The sequence below is a fragment of the Chrysoperla carnea genome, chromosome 1 (assembly GCF_905475395.1).
Source record: "Chrysoperla carnea chromosome 1, inChrCarn1.1, whole genome shotgun sequence".
NCBI lineage: Eukaryota > Metazoa > Arthropoda > Insecta > Neuroptera > Chrysopidae > Chrysoperla > Chrysoperla carnea.
This window is the reverse complement of record NC_058337.1, coordinates 117,576,853-117,600,968: the sequence shown is the minus strand read 5'-3', so window position 1 is coordinate 117,600,968 and position 24,116 is coordinate 117,576,853. Positions and strand designations below refer to the sequence as shown.

General features: G+C 27.0%; 1 protein-coding gene across 3 annotated transcripts in view; it reads right to left on the bottom strand.

Annotated features, from left to right (window-relative positions):
* Positions 1 to 24,116, bottom strand: part of LOC123300043 (GATA-binding factor C-like) — a 159,293-nt gene that overhangs the window by 16,315 nt on the left and 118,862 nt on the right. For all 3 annotated transcript variants that reach the window (XM_044882514.1, XM_044882530.1, XM_044882522.1), the window contains exon 4: positions 23,562 to 23,696. In XM_044882514.1, the coding sequence (XP_044738449.1) occupies positions 23,562 to 23,696 (135 nt within the window). The remainder of the gene's footprint in view (positions 1 to 23,561; positions 23,697 to 24,116) is intronic.

Here is a 24,116-nt window from a genome sequence, read left to right as displayed (position 1 = left end):
TCATTTCGCTCGATTTTTTTGGCTTTTTTGTTAAAATTATTAATAAAATTCTAGCCAATCGATGGTAACATCCTAAATCACGAGCGCTTTTTAAAATAATGCTATTAATGATTTAAGGAGATGCATTAAGTTTTTGAATCATCGAATATAAAAGGATGATTTTCATCTATTACTCATGTAGAACTTGAACAAACTCGCTGAAGTTCAGTGTAAGATCAAAATTTGGTAGATCCGACTCTTGTAGATGCATTTATAATTCGTTAAGATTTATAAGAAGCTTTTTTACTAAAAAAATTGCATTAAGACAATCAGTTTGATAAAAATTGCTGCCTGTGCGTTCTCGCTTAAAGAAATCAATGTAGGTGATTAAAAAAAAAACTCCGAAAGTTGAAATGCTTCTTGAAATCGATTCTCGATTCAAAAGCAACCTGTATTATATTATTATACATTATAAATATTGGAACCAATATGTCTAGAATGAAATATACATAATTTTTTAATACATAATTTACATAAACTTGCTATTACCTGATTAGATTATTATGTTGTTTTAGAATATTAAATTAGAATTCATTACACATCCACTATGTTGGTATATTTTATTTGATGTAAAATTTTAGATTTTAGTTCATAATATCTTGTAAGTATGTATTTGTTGTTATAGATCATGTGCCAAGAACGAAGCGAAATCTCCATTATTCTCCCTTTTTAAGTCTTTTTGAAATTTTGGAAATCAAGTTTTAAAATTACCATGCTTTAGCGTGATTTGAATTTTTTTTTTTTAGGAGTTGCCTCATATGATAAAAGATAGACGACAATTTGCATCTGATGAGGGTAGAAATATGGTTTTGTATTTTATCATAGAAGATAATCCTGATGTCGAATTGGCCATATTACCCATAAAAATTTAAAACGATGAAGGTATAAGCAATAAAAGATTGCATTCAAACGTTGCCTATCTCCTTAATTAGGGATTTTAAACGTTCATATCTTGCATACTAATAAATATTTTTAAAAACCAACTTCACTTTTCTATTTGTAAAGTGAGAATTCTTCATCTGAAGTGATAAAAAAAAATTAATCCAATCTCCTATTTCATTTTCAACCATTTCGACAATTGCAATAACTTTCTTTCAACAAATATGACAGACAAAAAAAATCATAGAAATCACGAATCACGGTTCAAACTAAATTTCTAACTTATCGAACTAGCCTTCAGCAATTCTCAATTCTCAAAACGGCAGGTAAAACGAATGTTGATAATTTCGCTTCATTATGAGCACACGGTCCATAAGTATTTATTGTATGTATTTGTAATGTTAAGTTCATTAGTTATTCAATTAATAATATATTCATTAAAATACTAAATAATGTCATTCCAATCCATAACTGATCAATAAAACATTTAATAACACAAAGTATTATTTGAATCGTTGAATTAAATATTTATAAGGAAATTTTCACATACCACAAACTAATCCATGTGTGTGATGCGCGATCGAAGCAACTTGTTAATAGCAAAGAATTAGTAATTTAATTATGATCTACGATTTGAATATTAAAGAAGAAATTTATATTAAGAAAAAAATGAAAAAATTAGTATCTATTTTTTTAATGCCTAAATTACACCTTCATTTTTACATCTCAAAGGTAGCGATTTGGAATAAAAAAAAGATAGTCAGTCATGGGGATTGTCAACGGAAGTGAAAACTTAAAACTTAGGAATAACTGTGTTTTTTTATTTTTTATTTAATATTTTATTTTATTTATAATTTTTACTGTTGGCATTTCAAATATATTCATTTTTTTACCATTCATTATTATCAAATTTCACTAGTAAAAAGCAGTTACAACTTATAAAAACAAAACAATTACTTTATATTTTTTTGGAAACTAGAATTTCTTGTAGAAAGGGTAAAAATTAAGCCTCATTTTGTACAATTTTCATACCAGAGCAGGAGCACATGTTAATATCTAAAAGTATAAGTAATGCATTTCGACACAACTTCGCGTTAGCTAGTCGATTCATGTATTGTATATACTCATTGGCGATTTTTTGAAATTTTTAACAAAATCAAAATTTGTAAACAGGTTGTTTTGTTAAATTTTGTGGTTTCACAAATTAACCACTATTCAATGATGCCGATGAAAGAAAAAATTATTTTTTTAACCACATAAAAGAAACCACAAGATATTTAAGTTAATAAAATAGAGTACTTACGAACAAAAAAAGTTTCATTCATATAAAAAAAAAAAAACTAGCTTAAGGTGTGGTCGATTTTTTTTTTTTTTTTTTTTGGTCAACTTAAATAGGTATCTCTATTTAATGATTGATTTATCAAAATGTAAGGCCTGGTTATTTACAATATCAAAATGTATAAAAAAAAAATAAAGTTTTTAATGTTTTAATTATTTTAATATGTCATAATCGAGTTTTAGTTTAATTTATTATGGTTTTTATTATTAGAAAACTATTTCTCTTTGTGCATATAATATGTGTTAAAAATAACACTTTCACATTTTCACAAGTTGACGTAGACAGTGGAGTGTTGACAAATTATAACAATGCGTACACACCAAAAAATTAATTCATCCTTATTAGAATAGTTTTTAAGGTATTTCTAACGCCATGATACTAAAGGAAGTTTTGCTGCAGAAAGTATCGTTGCTATAAATCATCAAATTAGAGATGCTTTGAGTCTAAATAGAATGTAATTAGTTTAAGAAAAAACAATAAAGAATGATTTGCCTTTTGGCGAATATTCAGTATAATGCAAAAATTAATTGTACAAGCCAGAACGTTGTTCAATTTACTTATGTGCTGTCGTGTTGCTTGCTATATTTTCTCTCACTGCAATAGAAATACCTTAAAAATTTTCGTTAACCGAAAATTTTCAAAATTCAATTGAAACATAATTTTTATTGCATTTTTCCTAATATCATTGATTTTATTATGAATTCTGTATAATTATACAAATCGAAATGTTTAAAATAAAATTTTTGGTGAAAGTTTTTAAATAAAAATAATTAAAACTCAGACAATTTTACAAGTATGACCTAGGTAAATTATATTTCTTCTATTGTCTGTTGAATTTTTATGCATTTATAAATATAATTTTTGACTAAAAAATCCTTAATGACTTATTTTACAAACATTTTTGAACATCTAATTTTAGTATCTACTTAGAGGTCATTAACAATTTATACAGACTGTCTCCATTGAAAAATTTATTGTTAATGACACAAAATTAATAAAAATATTTAATGAGATTTATTTAATTTTTGAAATATTTTTACTCTGCAATTTTTGTTACGGATTTATAACTTTTTAAATTTTGAATAAGTAGGAATATTGTTTACTTCCACAAATCTGTGTACCCGGCTTAGAAACGAAAAAAAAAGCTATAAAGTCAAGAGCTTTTTTAGGGCAAAAAGATGACTTGAAGGAAAAGTCGACCATAGGGTTTCTCTATAAAATCTTACTACACTTTAAAATAAACAACAACTTTTGTTTGAAACTGATCATATTTCAAGGTGTGTCAATTTGAATTGTAATTGATCAGACCATTAATTATAATTGATCAGACTGCCGCTGGCTGTAAATTTTTTCTGTAAATACGAGAAACCTGAGCTTGAATACAAATTGTAACTTTGTCTCAGTCCTTTCCTTGTCACCAAGGGAACAAATTGCTTTGCCCAAACAAAATTAGCGAGCAATTTTTCTGTTGTACTTTTATAACCGTGACGTCTTCCTCGACTCAAACACTTTTTTGACAATTAATTATTGATTCTTGTCTCATTTTAGAGAATTTGTTCCGCTACTGCAAACTGACTTCATTTTTTTTATGATTTAAATAACGTAGCACGACAGTTGTGTGTTTCAGGTGAAGTTTTACAAGAAGCAATAAAAAAATATTTTTAATATAAAATAAAATATGATATAAAGCCATACCATACTATATGAATATAATGTCAAGTATTTTGAGTGACATAGTTTTGAGATGCCTCAACGTTTTTAAAAAAAAAATATCTCATCTTTTTTTTCATATTATTTATTTATGTTATAGTCTTTATATAATGTATGATATGTATATTCCTCAATTAAATTTAAATAAAGTTGATAGTTGTAACAAGGTATTTTATTTTTATAGTATGTACAGGGTAATTTATTATAATTCAATCAAAATTTAAGCAGTATGTTTGAGAAATACAATATTCTTGAGATACAGTTCTAGAAAATTAAATCAACCGTGAATTGAGGTGTTAAAATACTAGTATTTTATGATGCAAGTCTTGGAAAAGAATATATTTTAAAATGTATAATGTAGAAGCGAAAATTACAAATCGAAGAAAGTTAGAAAGTTTTAACTTACAGTAATTTTTGTTTTTATACTTAACAAGTAAAATTTACAAAATTTAAAAAGGCGCGACAAATTTCTATGGTACGGAACCCTAAACTTGCACTGGAAACATATATAAGAACACTCTCCGTTAAATACTCTTTCAAACGAACAGCTTTCATTATGCACAAAATTTATAGTGCTGTTAAGGTGGAACAAGCGCTAGAGCAATTTTAGACTTAGAGTTTAATTTATTTGTATCTTATTTTCAACTTTGATCATGAATTTTATTATGAATGAATTTTATTGATGAATTTTAACGTTCATGAATGTAGACGAAAATGACACAAAATTTTCGATATTTTAAAACTTATTCCATATTCCTAAAAATTCTATTCTAACTTTTCGTCTTATATTGTCCAGTTATAATATAATTCACCATCAAAATTGAAAATATATATTTCTTATAAAGTCCCCACTTCCGTACTCCAACATCCTTAATTAGATGGGTGCAAGTGTTTTTTTTTCAATAAAACTTTAATTTAAATAGTTTTTTTGAATTCCATCAACTAGTTTTGGAGAAATCTATTAAAACATATCATCCATCTACCGTTTTCCCATAAGACGTCAAATATGCTTACATTTGAAGTCGTTTATTTATTTAAATAATCGGGCAAGCCCTATAAAATTTTCAGAATTCATTTAAACTTAGTTCAACTTCATATAGAAAAAAATCAAGCCTTTAAATGTATCCTTAAATAATTACTCTTTTTAATATACAAAGTATAATGGATTTCAGATCAAGTATTAGTAAATCACACTGTACTTTTACATTCACAAAAGACATGTCCAAATTTTTTTATTATTTTTGTTGTTATGTTGTATAACGTCGCGTTCTGTGTAAGTTGTGTCCCTGTTTTATTTTTTTTTCTGTACATCTATATATACATACATTCATATATATATTTCTTTTTTAAGTATCCAAAACTCTTTTTTTATTATATTAAACATCATATTAAATTATAATATGTCAATCAAATGTACCTCTTTATGGAAGATACAACACACAAACTAAAAATATCTATCGAACATACTAAAAAAATTTATGTATACACTGAATTTAATATTAATAATACCATATACACTTGTATAGAGAGATATGGGGTGTACCAAATATAAATACATTACGTAAGAGAAATTTTATATTATATTTCCTAATTTCTAAGTAAATGGGTTATATCTTTATTCTTACTTTTCGTCTTATATTTTTGATTTATAACATAATTCACCATCAAAATTGAAAAAATATATTTTTTTAAAGCAAAGTTTTCAGTCGGGCAGAACGGTTTCTTTTTTCCTTTCAATAATTTATTAAGATTTTAACTTTCATTTAAATAATTTTTATTTTTTTTATTTTAACCAACTAGTTAAAATCGTCATCCATCTACCGTTTTACCACAAAACCAATGAAATGGTACTAGGACTATTTATTGTTTGAGTCACTTGTCTTACATAACACATTTTAAATGTGATACACTCAACACAAATCCATAAAATAATTATTAATATTTTAGTGGTTTGGTATTTTTTTTATTATCTAATAATTTTATATAACAATTCAATTCAATAAAACACTGATCGTTGTACTTGTATATAGAAGAATCAATTCGATTGATAGAATGAATGTTTATTTAGTAGCGTGTATAAGCGTAAGTTTATTTATATTTTATTATTTAATAAATATTATTATCATTATTATTACTACTTTTTTTTCATTTTATTTTATATCGATACTTCAAAACACAAGAGATAAATGATCACATTGAGAGATACCTCTAAAATAATAAAATTAACTATAAATTTTATTTTTTTATTATGAAATGATATGATATGTATATGATTTAAGGTTGGTATTAAAGAAGAAATATTGTAGACATGGGTACGGGCGACATAGATTTTTAACTTTCTGCCATGCTAAAAGTTGCTGTTTCGATTCCGAAACTCAAAATCAAAAATTTGTTCGTTTGGAGTTTTGTCAATATGTTATCGAATACATCCTGGTCAGAGTCCAGAATACAGAGTCCGAACCTTTTTTTTCTGTTAGTGGCAAATATTTTTAAAATAATTACGATTTTAGTCTTTTAAAGCATAAAATTTTAAAATTCTGTTGAGTTGAAATATTCATAATTAGCAAAATGTATCCCATTATCTGGTCTTACTAATTGATTTGCGCATCGTGCATGAGTTTTATTTCATCGTGCATGAGTTTCCATGGTAATGGCATACTACCTTATAAATATAATTTTATGGATGGACTTACAAGTCTGTGGTTTGTATACAATGTACATATGATTTACATTGAAAATTTAATATTGTTTTCTTACAAATTTAAATAGGTTCCAAACATTTGATATTTACTATAGTAATTACATGTAAACAATCGAAAAAAAGTCATATTTTAAATAAAACGTGTCATTTATTGCAAATTTCATAATATACCTCCACCTACCTTGCACACAGCGAATGGTGTCGGAAAAAAATTTAGCAACTCGTTTTATCAAGGACAGAAATTTCAGCTATAAGAGCCGAAAGATTTGCTTTCAGGGGAGACTTTATTCAAAATGTTTGATGACAAACATCGCGTTCTTTCAAATTTCGGAAAAAATCATTGTTGAATTTGATTTGAATAATCAGTATATTCTACCTTTGAAAATACACGACGCTTGAAAGAAAATCCATTTTCTAAAGGAATTTTCACGAAAAAGTTGTTAGATGTTACCTTGGTAACAGCTTCTCTAGTTTCGTTCCTAGTTTAGTAAATTTTCTAAAAATTTAAAAGTTAGTGGTCAGACGTCTAAATATCAATTCCATCATGGCTTGCTTTTTTTTGGAGAAGATGATCATTTCATAGAAGAACTAATAAAAATATGCCGTGAGAAAATTTATTTTGCGGTTTTTATTATTTTATGTGTTCGATATGTTTGCAGTGTACACAGGTATTTATATATACATATGTTCACTGAAAAAATGGGTGAGTAATATTTGCCAAGGATATGTATGAAACAAAAAACGTGATATGTTTTTAATTTATGTGACAAAAATCGTGTTTTCATGTAAGAAATATATGACGGTAAAACTGTAATGCAAATGGTGCTGAGGTATTTAATTTTTGTAATTAAATTAATATTTTTTGGTAAGGATTCCGTATACAATTTTACCAATAGCAATCTCAGTATTTTATCACGAAGATCGGGAAGCTGGAAACGACACCATAACTTTGGATGGATTAATTTCCACTTAAGTGAATTAAATAAATATGAGTTGCAGGATTTCTGGAGCACCTTTGAAGCCAAAAGATCTACTAAGACTGATTCTAAAATCAAATTTAATCTAAGGATATACTACAAATCATTTAGGTTAAAAGAATGTATGAATCATTCATGAAGCCATAGTCAAAATCGAAACAATATGATGTCCGAATATCAAAATAATTTGACATAAACAGGTTATATTTTTCGTTGTAATACATCTTGGATTCTGATTTAAAATGACAAAAATGAGTTTATGTGTCATATAAAAGTTGAAAACAGAGAAATATTTTTTGAAAGAATGTAAAATAAATGTTTTATGACGCTAAACAAAATGTTAAAACTTTCTTTTGTGTAATTTTTAATATGGACCACAACTATTCTCGCTCAAACTTGACAAATGAAGGTTCGCGCATGTCTAGTGTTGAAAATTTTCACAACAGACTATCGTGCCTTATTTTGGATATAGACTATTCAGTTCTAACACAATGATTTTGTGTTATCATAAGGGGAAAGAACAATTTATGGCATATAATGACTAGCAAAGTCATGGAAAAATTCATTTCAAGGCGGCACGGTTTTGGATATTTCAGGTGCAACACGTGCTTTGTCCCTGCCCAAGCTCAATAAGCAATATAAAATAAATTCTCTAAATAGGTTCCAGGACTGGTAACATTAAAGGGAGTTGAAATAATTTGATGAAACTTCATTGATACTTATATTATTCTAATTGCATTTTCGCAAATATTTACTTTCTAATACTACCGGAGAACATCCGTTTTAATTTTCTAATGACTGTATATGTATGTATTTTATGACTGTAAATGGTCGTGTAAAAATTTTTATAGTTTAGAAATTTTATTAAATTTGTTATAAGTATGCCGGTAAGTAAGGGAACATCTTTAAAACAGAAAGACACTATAAGCTATGAAATGTAGTCATATAATAATTTTATAAATAAATTTTAAAGTCTTATCAAGATTTTAAAAAGATATTTTCAGTAATGACACATATTTTAAATTTAAACTTTAAACTACAAAAACACAAACAATCTGTTGTTACCTATTTTAAATGAAATTGTTGAAAACTTCTTCTACCGAATTTCAATATTTATGTTGTTGTTTTTTTTTTTGGTTTTGAATAAACCACGCACCTCTCAAGGGGAGACTTGTGTCGGTGTCTCCGATCGAATTTATGAAAATAATAATTTTTAAAAAGAATTTTTAAGAATTTCGATTAAATGTCTTTAAATACATTTTTTTATCGTGTTTATTGCTGTTGACAATGTTTATAATTTTTGATTATTCAAACTAACTTTTTGAAAGGAATTTTTACCGCCACTTTTACAGATAATTATTATTGATATTATCTATCGATGATAATTTTCTGTAGGTATATGTTTAAAATTAAAATTGGTAGAAGTGTTGAAAAAATGTAATGTAATTGTCCGATTCACGCGAAGTAAATATCCGGAAATATTTTTTAATTTTCGTAATTTCGAAACTATGTAAAAAAATTCAAAAAGTTGATTTTCAAGCACTCATTATTAGAATTTTGAAATGTATTACTACGAAATCAAACTGAAACATTATGGAAGCGTTGGGAAGAGTTGTTAAAAAGATGCTTTTAAAAAAATACGTTTTTTTTTTTTTATTGTTAGAAACTTAGAAACAGACTTCAAAGCATTTTGATTTGACAACTTCGATAAAATTAAAGAAGGACTATCATTGTTTAAATTTATATGAGGCCGAATAGTCTTAAAGCTGGCAAACTATTCTTAGAATCATTTACAAGAAGCCGAAAATTTGTGTAAGCCTATTCATTAGATCGCACTTTATTTGTATCGAGTCTATAGTGCGGTAAATCTTATTATCAGTGTTATCGAAGTTCCTAAAGAATTACGTCTACACAAATTTTCGATTAATTGCAAATAATCCGAAAACTTTATGCTACTGGTGCCAATAGTCTGGGTCAAAATACTTCTACTTTTACAAAACATTTTAAGGACAGTTTTATTTTCAAAAAAAACACCTTGCTGTCAGTTAAAGTAACAAAAATTTTAATGTCTAAAATAGAAAATAATTCTCATCTGAAAATACAAAATGATTTACTTGATTTAGTAAAAAATGAATTTATTTATTTAAATTTTAATAAGTGGTATTTAATGTATGGTTTATAAGAGTAAATCGATCATATGATACACAGAATATAATAAAACATTTGAATAAAACACGGATTTAAATTAGATACGACAGAATGAATGGGGAAATATATTTATTAAAACGATCAAAATGGGTTCTTATCTTTGACTGGCTGTCGTTCAGACTTTAAACTCATATGGTTTGTATATGACTTTTAAAAGCAAGTAGCTATTTGACTTAAACTTAAGTTCTCTTCTAGCTACTGTTATTGGAATTTTATTCTCATAATATTAAACAAGCTGCAGATAATTTTTAAAAAAAAATTTCATCTTACAAAATACTAGACGGACATTTCAAATACCTCCATTTAAAATATTTAACTTGATACACAAAATAATTGAAATACAAAAACATGTTTTTCAAATCGATAGATGAAATTGTAAGTAGATATATTAATGTTCATTAAAAATTGAATGCAAATAATGTTCATGCAAAGTATTGGGTAAACATTGGAATTGAATCGTTTCATTTTTTGTGGACTAAGGTGTATGTTTTATTGTAATTAAGAAATTTTAAAATTTCTAAATATAGTTGTTTTTGTGGTTAAGTTTCAACGTCTAATTAAATTAAATAAGGACAGATTTAAGACTCATTTGCTCAAAAATCCTTGGTGAAATCGAAAATTAATAGATTTGTTTCGAAAACAATACTCACTAAAGAGAAAAGAACGAACTTAAGAAGTAGAAAACTACCCCAATTAACGAATAAAACTTTGGCCAGAGTAGCAAATGGGTCGAACAAATAACTTTGCTGATTTAATTTGCGAATTATTTATATTTTTGGATTTTTACAATAATTTGTATTTATAAATCCAGTGATGACATCAAGGTGTAGCAAAGGTTATTAGACAGTTAATTCGTATATTTGAACCGTGTTGTAATAAATTACTATAGTTTCTGAATATCATCTATATATTCAACGCCATAGCATCTTTTAAGCCTTTAACCGTATTTTAATTCGTAAAAAAAAATATATTTTCCCAAGTTTTTTTCAAGTTTTGGTGCCATCTTCGGTCGAAAACCAAAAGTTGAATCTGTCTGCCTACACTCTAAAATGAAAAATATTCTACTCGGAATCTTTAATAGCTTTTAGTACTCTAATTGAAATTTGAAAACTGAATTTTTGTTTACATTTTAATTTTTCATCATTTCCGTCAACATAATTTAGTGCCAATGTTTATTGTTAGTTTACTACCAACACACAAAACAAAAATAGTTTAATTTTTTTTTCCTTTCCTTTGAAGAATGTTTGTTATTTCCTATTTAACAAATACACATCATAGTGATCCCATCGGTCAGCAATAGTGACCATTTAGAGTCAGTCACTCATATACATTCATACATATATTCACATAATACATAAACACATTCCACAAAGAGCCGGCGTACATTTTATCTATGTCCGGTTTGTATAGTGTTGTAGGAATATAATAATGGATACAAATCTACAGAGTGTTTTAGGAAAAGGGCTTTTGTTTCTTGGTCGGAAAAACTTTGGCAGTATTCATTCACTCCTAATCGAAGTATCATTGATTTGAAATTTACGTTAGTTAATAATAAATTGCAACTCACTCTTCTACTTTAAGTTTTTAAACTTATAATTTTTTTTATATCCCGAGAATTAAATAATAAATAATTAAAAATAAGTATGAAATGAAAATTTAAGCTAAGATATTTTTTGTCCTCACCTTTTAAAAAATTTTTCATTATGCAGAAATCAAAATTTATAATGTTTTAAATCAAGTTTAATAATATTTCACCGACAAAAATTATTTTTTAGTCACATTTTCAAACATAATGGCAAAGTAAAATCTAGCTCGGTAGTCCTAAAAGTAAATTTTTCTGTACCAAGCATTCAAGCATTTTTACTAAATTCAACTCCTTACAAGTTCTTTTTTTTTTCTTGAATTTGGGAACACATTTGTCTTATAAATTTTGTCTTTATACAAATACAAAATTTTTGCTCCTTATTAACAAGCTTTTATTGACTTTGAATCTATGTAACGGAATCTTTGAACGTGATTTTCACCCATTTTAAAAAGTGAGATTGAATTGAAACTTCGTACAGTTACGAAGAACCGGTGACAATTAAATAATTTAATAAGTTTGTTCGATTATCCTGATCAGGATATTCAGAATCAACGATTAACTAAAAAATCGTTGATGGTGGAAGCGCAGATAACAATCCATAATATTAATAATAGTTTTTAAAACACGAATTGTAGCTGGCTGAAGTAAAAAGTAAAAAATTAAATAATAGTTTTAAAAATCTAAAAAAAAACTTTTGTACATATCAGAACTAAAAAGTAGAAAATAATGTATATGAAATAATGTATATGAATTTAAAAAAAAAGTAATAACGTGATTAAGAAAAAAATAATGTTATCGTGAAAAACCGTGGATTACTTTTTAAGATATTTTATAATGACTTTACTTTTATCAATATCTGTCAATAAGATTTTTACACTAATTGAAATCTAACACCCCACGCTTTCTTACGATAAAATCGTTGTTATATATCGTATAAAATAGTTTTTTCAACTAATATTTAATTAGAGAAATTTATGTTCATTAAATCGATAGGATTAATTGTTTTTATTTCAAATATCTTGAATCATCAAAGTCTACATGCTACCAAAAGTTCCTTGTATGGAAAAATTGAGAGGTGAAACCCCAAGATGGTTGTACCAACTAAACAACTTATAGCTAGGAATAACATTCCGTATTTCTGCAACATTCTGTAAAAATACATGTTGCGTTCTTTGTCTTACTTATAACAATTCCATATAATTTATTATACTTAAAGTTTCCGTTTCATTTTGATTAGCTGACGGCGACAAAACACTTGAATACGGAAGATATTAAAACTTATATACACACAAGTCACTTGACTGTGTGTGCAGATAATATCTTAGATAGTAAAATGCTATATATCAGCACTTTTTTTTTTACTTCTGATCAAGAGAGATAATTACAGTTCGATTGAGGGGTTTTACCTCCATACTAATATGGCGCCAGTTGAGTGTAAAAAAAATCGATTATTGTGTAGGCATATTTATGTGTGTATTGGCATATTTAAATCACCCCGTGTGCTATAATAGATGTTTTAAAAAGATATTTATTCAGTCACTGATTTTGTGTGATTTTAAAACTACTGAAAATTGATAAAAAGATAAGACAACGAAATAACATTAATCATGATTTTATATATGTTTATCGTATTTTAGTTTTATATCTGTTATCTTTGTCTTAATTATCATAATAATGTTATTTATGGGCTCATCATTTGTAATACAATGTTGCATTAAAAATTAGGTGTGTTTTATCTTATACAAAATTAAAAATGGAATCAATACGCCAAAATTACTAATCGTCGTTAACTGGTAGTAGATATAAAAATCTGTGTATATTTTAAGAATTATTTGTAAAATCCGATAACATTGAGAAAGTTGTCAAAGAAAATTAATGAAATTTTCTATTAAGACACTATTTCAACTCTTTGTTCAGCAAAACAAAAACGACGTGTACGAAAAAGTTTTCTATTGTCGCACAATAAACATCGTTACAACATATCGCTTTTTCAGATATCAAGTGCTGTTTGTCACAGTTCTCAAAAAGCATAGCTTTGTTAATTGTGCACTTGTTCAGTGCTTTCGAACTATCTTAAAATTACTCCTACATTAGCTTTGAATTTGTTGCAAATAGTTAAAAATAATAAACGCTCTTTCTTGCTGTTTGCGTTTTCGAAAAAAGTCTAAAACATAATTTATTGTATACTAGCAGTTTTTCAACCGTTTAAATTAGACTACCGCGTTATAGACTTCACTTCCCCTTCTCTAACTTATTGCCACTATTGTTCACATCTTCAAGAGTTTTAATTTTTGGTGGGGAATCATAATTTATTTGAAAATAAAATACGGCCGATGTTACTCGCTGATAATGTAGCTTTCTATTGGTGAAATATTTAATCCGTCCAGTAGTTTTTAAATTTATTCAGTACAAAAAAATCAAATCTTCAATGCATCTTCTTATTCTATGTGTGGAAAATTCAAATATTACTTATTAGAAATGAATTTTACACAAGTATGATTCAGAATACATTCTTCAACCCATTAGCATCGAGCGGGAAATTCGAACGTGACATAAAAGTTCTTTGACAACTACATCATGATGAAAACTGTCGTATTAAAAAGCGAAGCACCAAAAATAATGAATAATTTTGTTCGCCGTGATGTAGACGTCAGGGCCCTGGCCTTGTTTTAAATATGGCCCCGTTTATAATGAACCAATAGGGAAGAACAATGACTTTTTTTGCTTTAATGTAAGTTGATTCATGTAACAAACAACAGAGAAAAGTTATTTTTCGTATAGCTATAAAACCTCTGTCTAATATCTGCAGTTGAATGAGTAATTTAAAATACTTAAAACATCGCATTTCTTGTCCGATTTTAATTTTAATTTAACTTTTAGATAAAAAAAATCATCGATATATTCTCTATTAAACCTGTATTAATTACTAAATTTGAACAAGACAAAACAGACCTTACAAACAGTTTAATTGTATAAATACCCTTATACATTTTAAAGAACAGTAGTGTTGATTGTATTATTTTAAAATAATAAGATGATATTTATAATATAGTCACATTCTCTGCTGAAAGTCTCAGCATCATCTTCATCTGTGTGTATTATATGTTCTTTCTCAAAGAAGTGAAAAAAGTACACTTATTAAAAAAAAAAATTAATACTTGAATACTTTGCCAATGTTAATTGTGCGATGCGGCACATGTCGTTTGGATAATTAACAAACTCATAATACATGATTGTAGTTGTAAATGTTTTATTTAAAAGTGTTCTACGAAGCTTGAAACTGAATATTGAAACACATTTAAAAAAGTTGCAAAACATTTAAAATGTAATTAAAAAAAAAAAATTAAATATTATTTTATTTTAAACGATTTATTTAAATGATTTTTAAATTAATTAAGGAAAAAATAAATAAAAAAAAACACAGTTTTTGCATTTTTTTTAATTCTTGCAGGGGAATTCGTTAATTACTGTTGTATTTTACAGTTTTATAAGTATTTTAAGCAATAGAACTGCATGGAATTATAATGGCCCGGAAAATTTTAATTGTCTCTCCAGCTTAAAACTTTATTAGTATCTGCTTCTTTTCTTATTTTATTAAGAAGTTAATTGACCATCCTCCGACCGTATACTCTTGCCCGTATACACTAAACTAAGTACGTTACTTTAAAATTTGAAAGTGTCGTACTACAGGCACGCCACTTAGTTGAGTATAAAATCCAACCATCTAGAAAATACAAGAAATTTTTGGATAAGCTTCTAAACTTCTTTAGGACGTTTCTCGGGAATCACGTTTTCTTAAGGTCGTCTTTAGATCATTTATATGCATTCTCCTTAATGTCCTTTATAAGCACGTAAATTTTGATACCCTTACGGTGCTAAAATTTTAGATTTGAGCTGATAAAGTTTGAGTTTTTAACGTATAAATTTTATACTAAAGTCTTTTTAAAGATATACTTTATAATAAAACAAGGCTAATTTATACTAATACAATGTATACTAATGTATACTAATACAAGATGTTCATGAGAAGTTCACGATCAAAACTTGGCAGGCCTGGCTCTTGGTATATTTTAATAAATTCAATTTCCCATCAAATCAAAACTTAACTTCTGAAAACTATTTCAATAAATCATTGAAGACGATAGTTATAGTAATTATACACAAAATTCTTGGAGGTGACTAAAAACAGAATTTATAATTAAATGTCCAAACCAAAAAAAACAAAAACAAAACTGGTTTTATTAAAAAATAAATAAATAAAATAAATTAAATGATTTGTTTATCACATAATAATAATAAGTTTAAATGATTTGTTTAAACAAAATTATTTTTAAATTTTTTATTTTTATTTAAGAAAAAAAAAAAACAGAAGCTCTATCAGTAATCATCACAAAAGATTATCAGTGAAACCACATCTTTGTACACATAAACGCTGTTCTCTGATGTTCTCATTGGTGAGAGACTTTTATTTTTACTTATAAATGTTTAAATTTTATGAATTTAATATCATGTATAGAAGATGTTTTTATCTTTCTATTGGTTCAAATAGATGGATTGAATTTTTTTTTTATTTATTTAAAATATAAAAAAAATTTGAAACCAAATATTCAGGTGGATTTTTCAAATTAAATATTGGAAATTTAAATATCAGATGTATTTTAATATATAACTTATTATAAAGCTATGTTCAGATGATACATTTTATTAAAACAATTTATAAGTTTTAGGATAGAAGCAAAAATTATAGATTTTTGAACTAAAATTATTTCAATTCAAAATAGTTAGAAATATCGTTTTAATCATTAACATATTAGTGCAACTATACTTGTAAGAATGTACCAAATCTATATTTTTACAAGCTAAGGTTCATGAAAAAAATGTTTCAAACAAAAATTTCTTGTTCTTGAACAATGCAAATTTTTTTTTGTTATTTTATCTTTAATTCAGTTTAAAAGGTAGCTTTTCAATTTTTTTAATTTCCTTCCATTGCGAAAAAACTGTTCTTTACCAAAGGTAACGTTAAAGATTGACGTTCAGCCATTTTTTATGGAAATCGAATAGGAAAACATGTGAAAAGAAACAATTAATTGAGTTATTTGTTGAAATACCATGTATGGACAGTGTTGATTACGAAATCGTTTGTGTTTTCACGCCATAAAAAGTCAAGAGATATAGCTACTCTTAGATAGGCACACATAGGTACATACAAGTCACACACACATGACTGATATTCCCATATAATACATACTATATAATTTGCGGATTCACGGTTAAACAGTGATGTTTACGAAAAAATGTTAGAAACAAAAGTTATTTATTTTTGTATAATATTTAGGAAAATTTTTAACGATTAAACTTTTTCTCTATTGCTTTACAAGATGAGCCCTTGGGACTCAAGACCCAATTAACAATTGCTGATCATTTACGAACTTGACCTCAGTTTTTAGGTCCTGAGTATCCTGTAAAAATTTCAGCTGGATATCATTTTTCGTTTTTGAGTTATCGTGTTGTCAGACAGACATACAGACGCACAGACGGACAAACAACCGAGAATGGATTAATTAAGTGAGTTTATGAACACGTATACTAAAATTTTTTTTGTAGCATCAATATTTTTATTATTTTTAAGCGTTACAAACTTGGAACTAAACTTAGTATATGTTGAAATATTTATCGAATAAAACCACATTTTTTATTCAAATATTTTTCTAGGAGAATAAAAAAAAACAATTCAAAACACAGCCCCGCTTACGAGAATTTTCACAGCCCCGTTTACGAGAAGAGAAGAGTTTACCGTGTGTATATAATTTCAAACTTTTAAATGCAAGTGAATCATCACAACTGAACTTTATATAAACAAAATTATATGTGTGCCCAATGGTCAGTCACATATTAAAAATAATGTAATAATCTTTATTTAAGATCATGTAAGATATGTTTGGATATGTCCCAAAATACCAACAAATATTTATCTATAAAAAACATATATGGGACAGGATTCTTATATATGAATATATATTTTGTTTATACATATTATTATAAACATGTCAACACATATTTCGTGTAAGATAAAGATAGAAATACGATTATATATGTACAGAATGTTCGATTTACATCTAGGCATATAAATATCACGAGTATGGCAGAATACATGCTTTAAGCAATGCATCTAAGTGAGAGGTATTATAGTCATGTGTTGAAGCTTCGATATGCGTTGAGATAGTGATAAGGCGCTTCGAGAGTAGGAGTTTCTTAGTTGAATAGATGAACTACAACAGATAATCCGCGATACAATTCATTTTTGCACTTTCATATAACACCTTTAATACCTCTTACTTAGATTCATTGCTTAACGCATGTACTCTGTCCATACTCGTGATATTTATATGCCTAGATGTAAATCGAACATTCTGTATACACTTTCTGATTGTGGTTCCTATCAAGATGGAGATCAAATATTAGTGATCACTGGACGGTAAAGGTAGGTAGATATTTTATGACTGTTTTTCCTTCTACTGTTTTTAAATAATTAAAATACTTCATTAACGGGCTTCAGTTTTTTTTTACAAAGGTATTTATTTATTTGTATGGAGTTATTGAAAGGAATTTTATAGGTAGTTGTTTTTTTAAGTATTTTTAGAAATTTTTTATTTTTTAATTTTTGTTGGTATAATGATTTTATCGAAATTAACCAATTATGATAGTAATATTTAATAATATCGGTGTTGAAAAGTGGTTTTTTCTGTTTGAAATGCTATCTTATTTCATAAAATATCATAAAATCAGTTGATTGGATGTACTGATACAAAAGAATCTGATTACGATTTTTGTAGTTTTCTGGTTAAAAATTAGTAAATTTCTTTTGAGTTTTATGGAAAAAATAAATTAAAAAAATCTCTCGATTTTTTCGGAATTTCTGAAAAGCCTTTTTGCAAAACGGTTACTTCCAGGTAAATGAAGGTGTGAGTCAAACTTTTCAGATAAACCACTTCCTGATTTCTAAGAGAATACGAATAGAATAAAATAATTTTTAAATCATTAGAGAAAATTTTTAGGTAAGTAAGTTTTAACCATCGAATTTTCTTCTAGTTCTAACCATCGAACACAAATTGTATGTATCATATAGAATGCAAGGAAAGGACTGAGTTTCACCTCCAATTGCTTTTAAATGATGTCACTATTTTAACATCATTATTCTTCTTACATAAAAATAAAGGTTAAACATGTTTGACCTTTGTTTTTCCCATTTATATTTTATATAGAATTTTCCATGTATCTTTCAACCATCAAACTAGTTTAAAAAAATTAATTATTATTATTTTTTTTTATTACCTATAATTATATTGTTTAAATAAAGTGATTTCTTTATTTATTATTATTCTATAAATAAATCTATCAATAAAATATTTTACTAAATATATTAACGTCATAAAATTATTAAATTAATTATTAAATAAACTAGAAAGATACCCACCCGCTTTGCTGGGTTTAAAAGTAAAGATTGATAAAGATTGCTCTCGCTTATCCCCATTCTATAACACTCGAAATAATGATAAGGATTGTTTTATACATGTATGGTTTTCTTTTCATTTAAATGTATTTAAATGTATAATAGGCGTAATTATTCATTGAGTATATCAGAAAAGATGGCCGTGAAGTATGTTATATTGACTATTTTTACAGAAATCTGTAATTTATGGTAATATCAAATTAAAATAATTTTAAATTTTTTATTAATTTTTTTATTAATATACCTTTATAAATTATATCTCATATGTTACTCTGATATATGAGCTATATTGCTGTACAGATTTTTAATAGAAAATTTATTTTCTACGTTTAATTATCAAGATATTTGTCCTTTTCGATTAATTTAAACATTTGGATGGACACTTGTTACTTGTTAATAACGCAAAATGACATTAAAGAAAATTCGATGAAAAATTTCCATCCAAATCAAAATCGATTTATTAAAAGAATAATAAATGAGTAAATGAGTATGATAAGAAGTGTGAACAAAATGCTTTTGATAGCAAACCAATTAATACAAACACATAGAAAACACTAAACTATACAATATAACATGATGTTAGAAGGAAATGTATACAAGTGTTTTGTTTATTTCTGGATTGTTCCGGGAGAGGGTATGCATACATGTATGTATGGTGTATACACAACAGCTAGTTGATAACATCCGGACATATAATAATCTACTTTATTCATATATACAGTGACTATAGTGAGTAAATATACTCTTACTAACAGTGAGTGAGTAAAGCTAAAAGCCAAGCAGCACATGCCAGCAGGCGATTTTAACGCTACATTAAACATTGAAATTTATATTACACAATTTATATATATATTTATTTATTTATAATCATTATTTTATATGTATGAACGAAATATATCTAATTTTCATTTTTGTTTTGATATTAATGAAGAGATTCCTTTTTGATTTCGAGATAAATAGTCTTAGATTGCCACCGACTGTGGTTCTTCACATTCTTCGAAAATATTCCCACATTTCAAAAAGACGAGAAGCAAAAATTATTCAAAAAATCAACAGGGACTATTACTTTTTCGTTGTGAGCATTTTGCTCACGCTCGATTTAAAACTTCAAATGGTATATGTGGTTAAAACTTTTTTTATCTTCGTATAATTTGATCTATTTTCGAATTATGCTTTTTTCTGATCTACAGTTTTAATAAATATTTGTATTTCAATTCCTTCAGAAATTGTGAGAATTCCTCTCATTATGTAAGCTGTAAAGCAAAAAAATAATTACCACGGGTTGCGGTACCTACGGGAGTGGAATTCCTCACGAGTCGAGCTAGATTATATAAAATTATGTAGTGGTTAAGATTATAGAATATTTATCGCGAAATATTTGACGGAATGTGCAGAACTCGTGAGTAAATCTTTCATCACGCGACTAAACATTAAAGAACGGTTGATGCGAGTGCTGACGGGTTACCAATTAAAAAATCATCTACAAAAGATATCCAGCTACTGTTATCAACTTGGAGTTTTAAATATAACGGACCCGTGTCGAATAATTGATTTAAAGCATAAGGGAGTCAAAGTTTTAATTACAGTATAGTTTGAATAAGATCATGCGATACAGATTGTTCCACAGAAAATTAAGCTTTAATTTTCCTCAAAGCTAATATTTTTTCGATAATTTATAAAAATTGTTATTCATATCTCATTCACATTTTAAACTGTCCATAGGTATGGTTAGGTTAGGTTATATTGACTGTCCACGAAGGACACACTTAGGCTATAGAGCCCATTGTGATACCATATTTGTGTTTTACCACCTTTCCGCTGATAATTTCATTTATCAACTCGTCAATTTCAGATGTCGAATGCACCTCTTTCATGCATATACCATGCACTACACCAGCACATCACAGCTATTAATAAAATTAATTTTGTTGCGAGGGCGGGAATCGAACCCGCTACCCTAAGCATACCGCGGACGGAATTGGTTACGCCTTAACCAACTTAGCTAATAGGGCGACAAACTGTCCATATATGCTCAAATTTTTCTTCTCGATTACATATAAAAGCCTTCCGACTAAATTCACCAACCATTTTTATAATAATAATAAAATAAACTTTTATTCTTCCTGGATCTTTTACAATATAAAAGAAAACACTTCAAAATATCAAAAAAACTTGATGAAATTGAAACATGATTTGTCGGTACATTTATTCAAAAAGCAAACATACTTGAAGAATATATCAAAAAACCTACCTTTATAAAATAAACAAATACCTATCAAATTCATTTTAAGAGTACCCGACTCACTTACAGAGAGTAAGTAAGTACCCACCAATTATACAGGGTACTTAAGTATGGTAATTTAATATGTTTTTCTTGTAACAAAGTAAAGTTGGGTACCACCTATCGTTAAGGTAACTATTTGCCTATTATTTATAACAAAATGTTTTATTATTGTTACAAAGAAATATTGTTACAAAAGACACATTATTATGCAACAAATGTATTTTTGTTTGTATTTAACTTATTTATTCAAAAAAAATGGGCATACTACTATAGCAAACTTATTATTTTATTGTTGTATAGTGAAGAGGGGAATTAAATTGAGCAATTATATATGACAAAAATATTTCAATGAAAAAAATGGTACTATGGTATTTTGATTCGAAAAAAAGGGCATATTGTTTGTTAAAATGTGTTCCTGTCGTTTTTGATATCCTGTGCGTTTTAATAGATTTACGTCCTGGCTGAAATTCAATCAATCAATCGTTTGCGATCTTGAATATGCCTGTAGAGATGCAAGCTGCGAATTTATGTGAAATATGGAATATCGATAATTTTTTTTTCGTTTCTACAAAATATAGGTAAAATTCCCGTAAAAGAGATGACAAAAAGTTTAATTAAAATCCGCCTAGATATACGCATGACAGAAGAATTTAAAGTAGGTACTAATTGATCAGATATTAGACAGAGACATCGGGCATAATATTTGACGTCATGTTTTGCCATAAGATCCCCATGCTAAATTCTGTTTTGCTAGAAAGAGATGCAAACAAATCCTTGATGGCTTTTTTCAGGTTGTTTTTATAGTTGTTCATCTTAACAAATAATCTTTTTCTGCTATTTGTTTCATGAATGAGCTCTTAGTAGGTTTTACTAGGTAACAAAAAAATCATCGATATTACCTATTTACTGAATTTCTTGTCTGTTATTTTCAGCTCTTCCACCAAAAAATATATCGGAATTGATTATTAATTATAAATTATTATTATATTTTAATCTAAGTATCTTAGAAAGTTAGCCATTGTGAGCCAGAAAGCCATAATTTGCAAGCCCACTACTGCTTTAAGCTGTTTGATACTGCTTTAAGCTGTTTGATACTGCTTTAAGCTGTTTGATACTGCTTTAACATTACAACAGGAAAATCTACACTTTTCGAAGGATAAATAAAATTGATTTTACAGTATTTTTAAAGCTTTTTAGTGTTTTTAGTTTTTTGTAACTAATTCCTGAAAATATTTCACTAGCATTTATTTTTTCCCAGTGCCTGTACCAATTAAAAGAAGTTTTTGAATGAATCATCGCTAACCATGTTACATATGGAAGCTATTGATCATGTTAGAACATTTCAAACAGTCAGTGATCTCGATTTATTATAAACATCTGTGTGATAAATAAATACTTGTGTGATTTCATTCTATTTTATTTATATATACGTAATTGTATTAATTAAATTAAAAAAGAATCACTTCATTTACATATGTCTGTCACGATTTTACATAAATAAAAACGTGCATTAAAAACCCTTGAATCATACACTTAGAGACAGAAGTTAGTTAAGCTAACAAAACTTTATTTTGCTTTGGTAACAACAGGTTTCAAATTCGAAATAAAATAACTTTGTTTTTTTTTTTTTTCATGTTTATAGAAATGATTTGTGTTTTTCTTATATTGAAAAATTATTGTTATTCATATTTTATTTTATTATAAATGTCAAGTTCGAGGCCACCCATATCATCTCAGAAAAAAACAAGTCGTGGTAAACATGAACATATATGTGTTTTACCACCTTTCCGCTGATAATTTCATTTACCAACTCCTCAATTTCAGAGGCTGAGTGCACCTCAGGTAAATTATACATAAAATAGAAATAAAAGAAAGTGGTTCTTTATATAAATTTGATAAAAGTTTCAAAGTAATTAGATATTATTTTAAAATATACTGGTTCAAGTTTGCTTTGCTGTGAAAAAACAAAACAGAATAACTTTTATGATTTTCGAAAAGAAATACAACAATTTTCCACCTAGGAAATTAAATATAAAAAATGCATAGCACGATATTCCAAATGTTGTCAGGTGACGTAATAAAATTAATGACGTTAATAAACTGGACACAAGTTATTTTTAATTGAACTAAGAAATTTCCGATTAAATGATGATGACGTTATAATCAATTTTTATAAATTGAAAGATATTTTTACATCTTATTCTCTAATGTGAATTCCAAACGAATCTAAAATTAATCTCTTAATTAAACAAATTAATGCTGTAATAAAGAGTTCCCAAGATATATCTTCTAATTATAAATATATATATTCAAAAAATTAAAAACTTACATTATGTAATTTGTAATATAATCCACATGCATTACAAACAGGTTCACCATTTTGATTTCGCCTCCATAACGTTGTCGTTGTGGTTTTACAATTTGCACACGATGTACCCGCCCTTCGCGCCGCACTTTGTAATGACTGCAACAAATTCAAAAAAGAGAAAAAACAAAATTAACTAACATTACAAAAACAAATCACTTAAAATTAATTATAACTATGGGAAATATTATCACAAAGAAAGGATATTTAAACTGATATGTGACTAAAAGTATCATTTTTTTAATAAAAAGTGAACTACTGGCCTATTGGGAAACTCACTAATGATGTTAAGAATTCATTGTGGCAATAAAAAATACGCTTAAATCTTACAAACTCATCAAAGGTTTCTAGAATGTCTAGACCATTAAAATAGTGTATTGTTTTTTTTATTAGAAAGCCCATCCTTGAAAAGTATTGCTGTAAATTACTATGGTTTTTAATATTTATTTATTTGTTCACCACTTTCTGATACTTAGTTTACGCATCTTACTGTAGTTTTATTTACTACGAAAACAACTT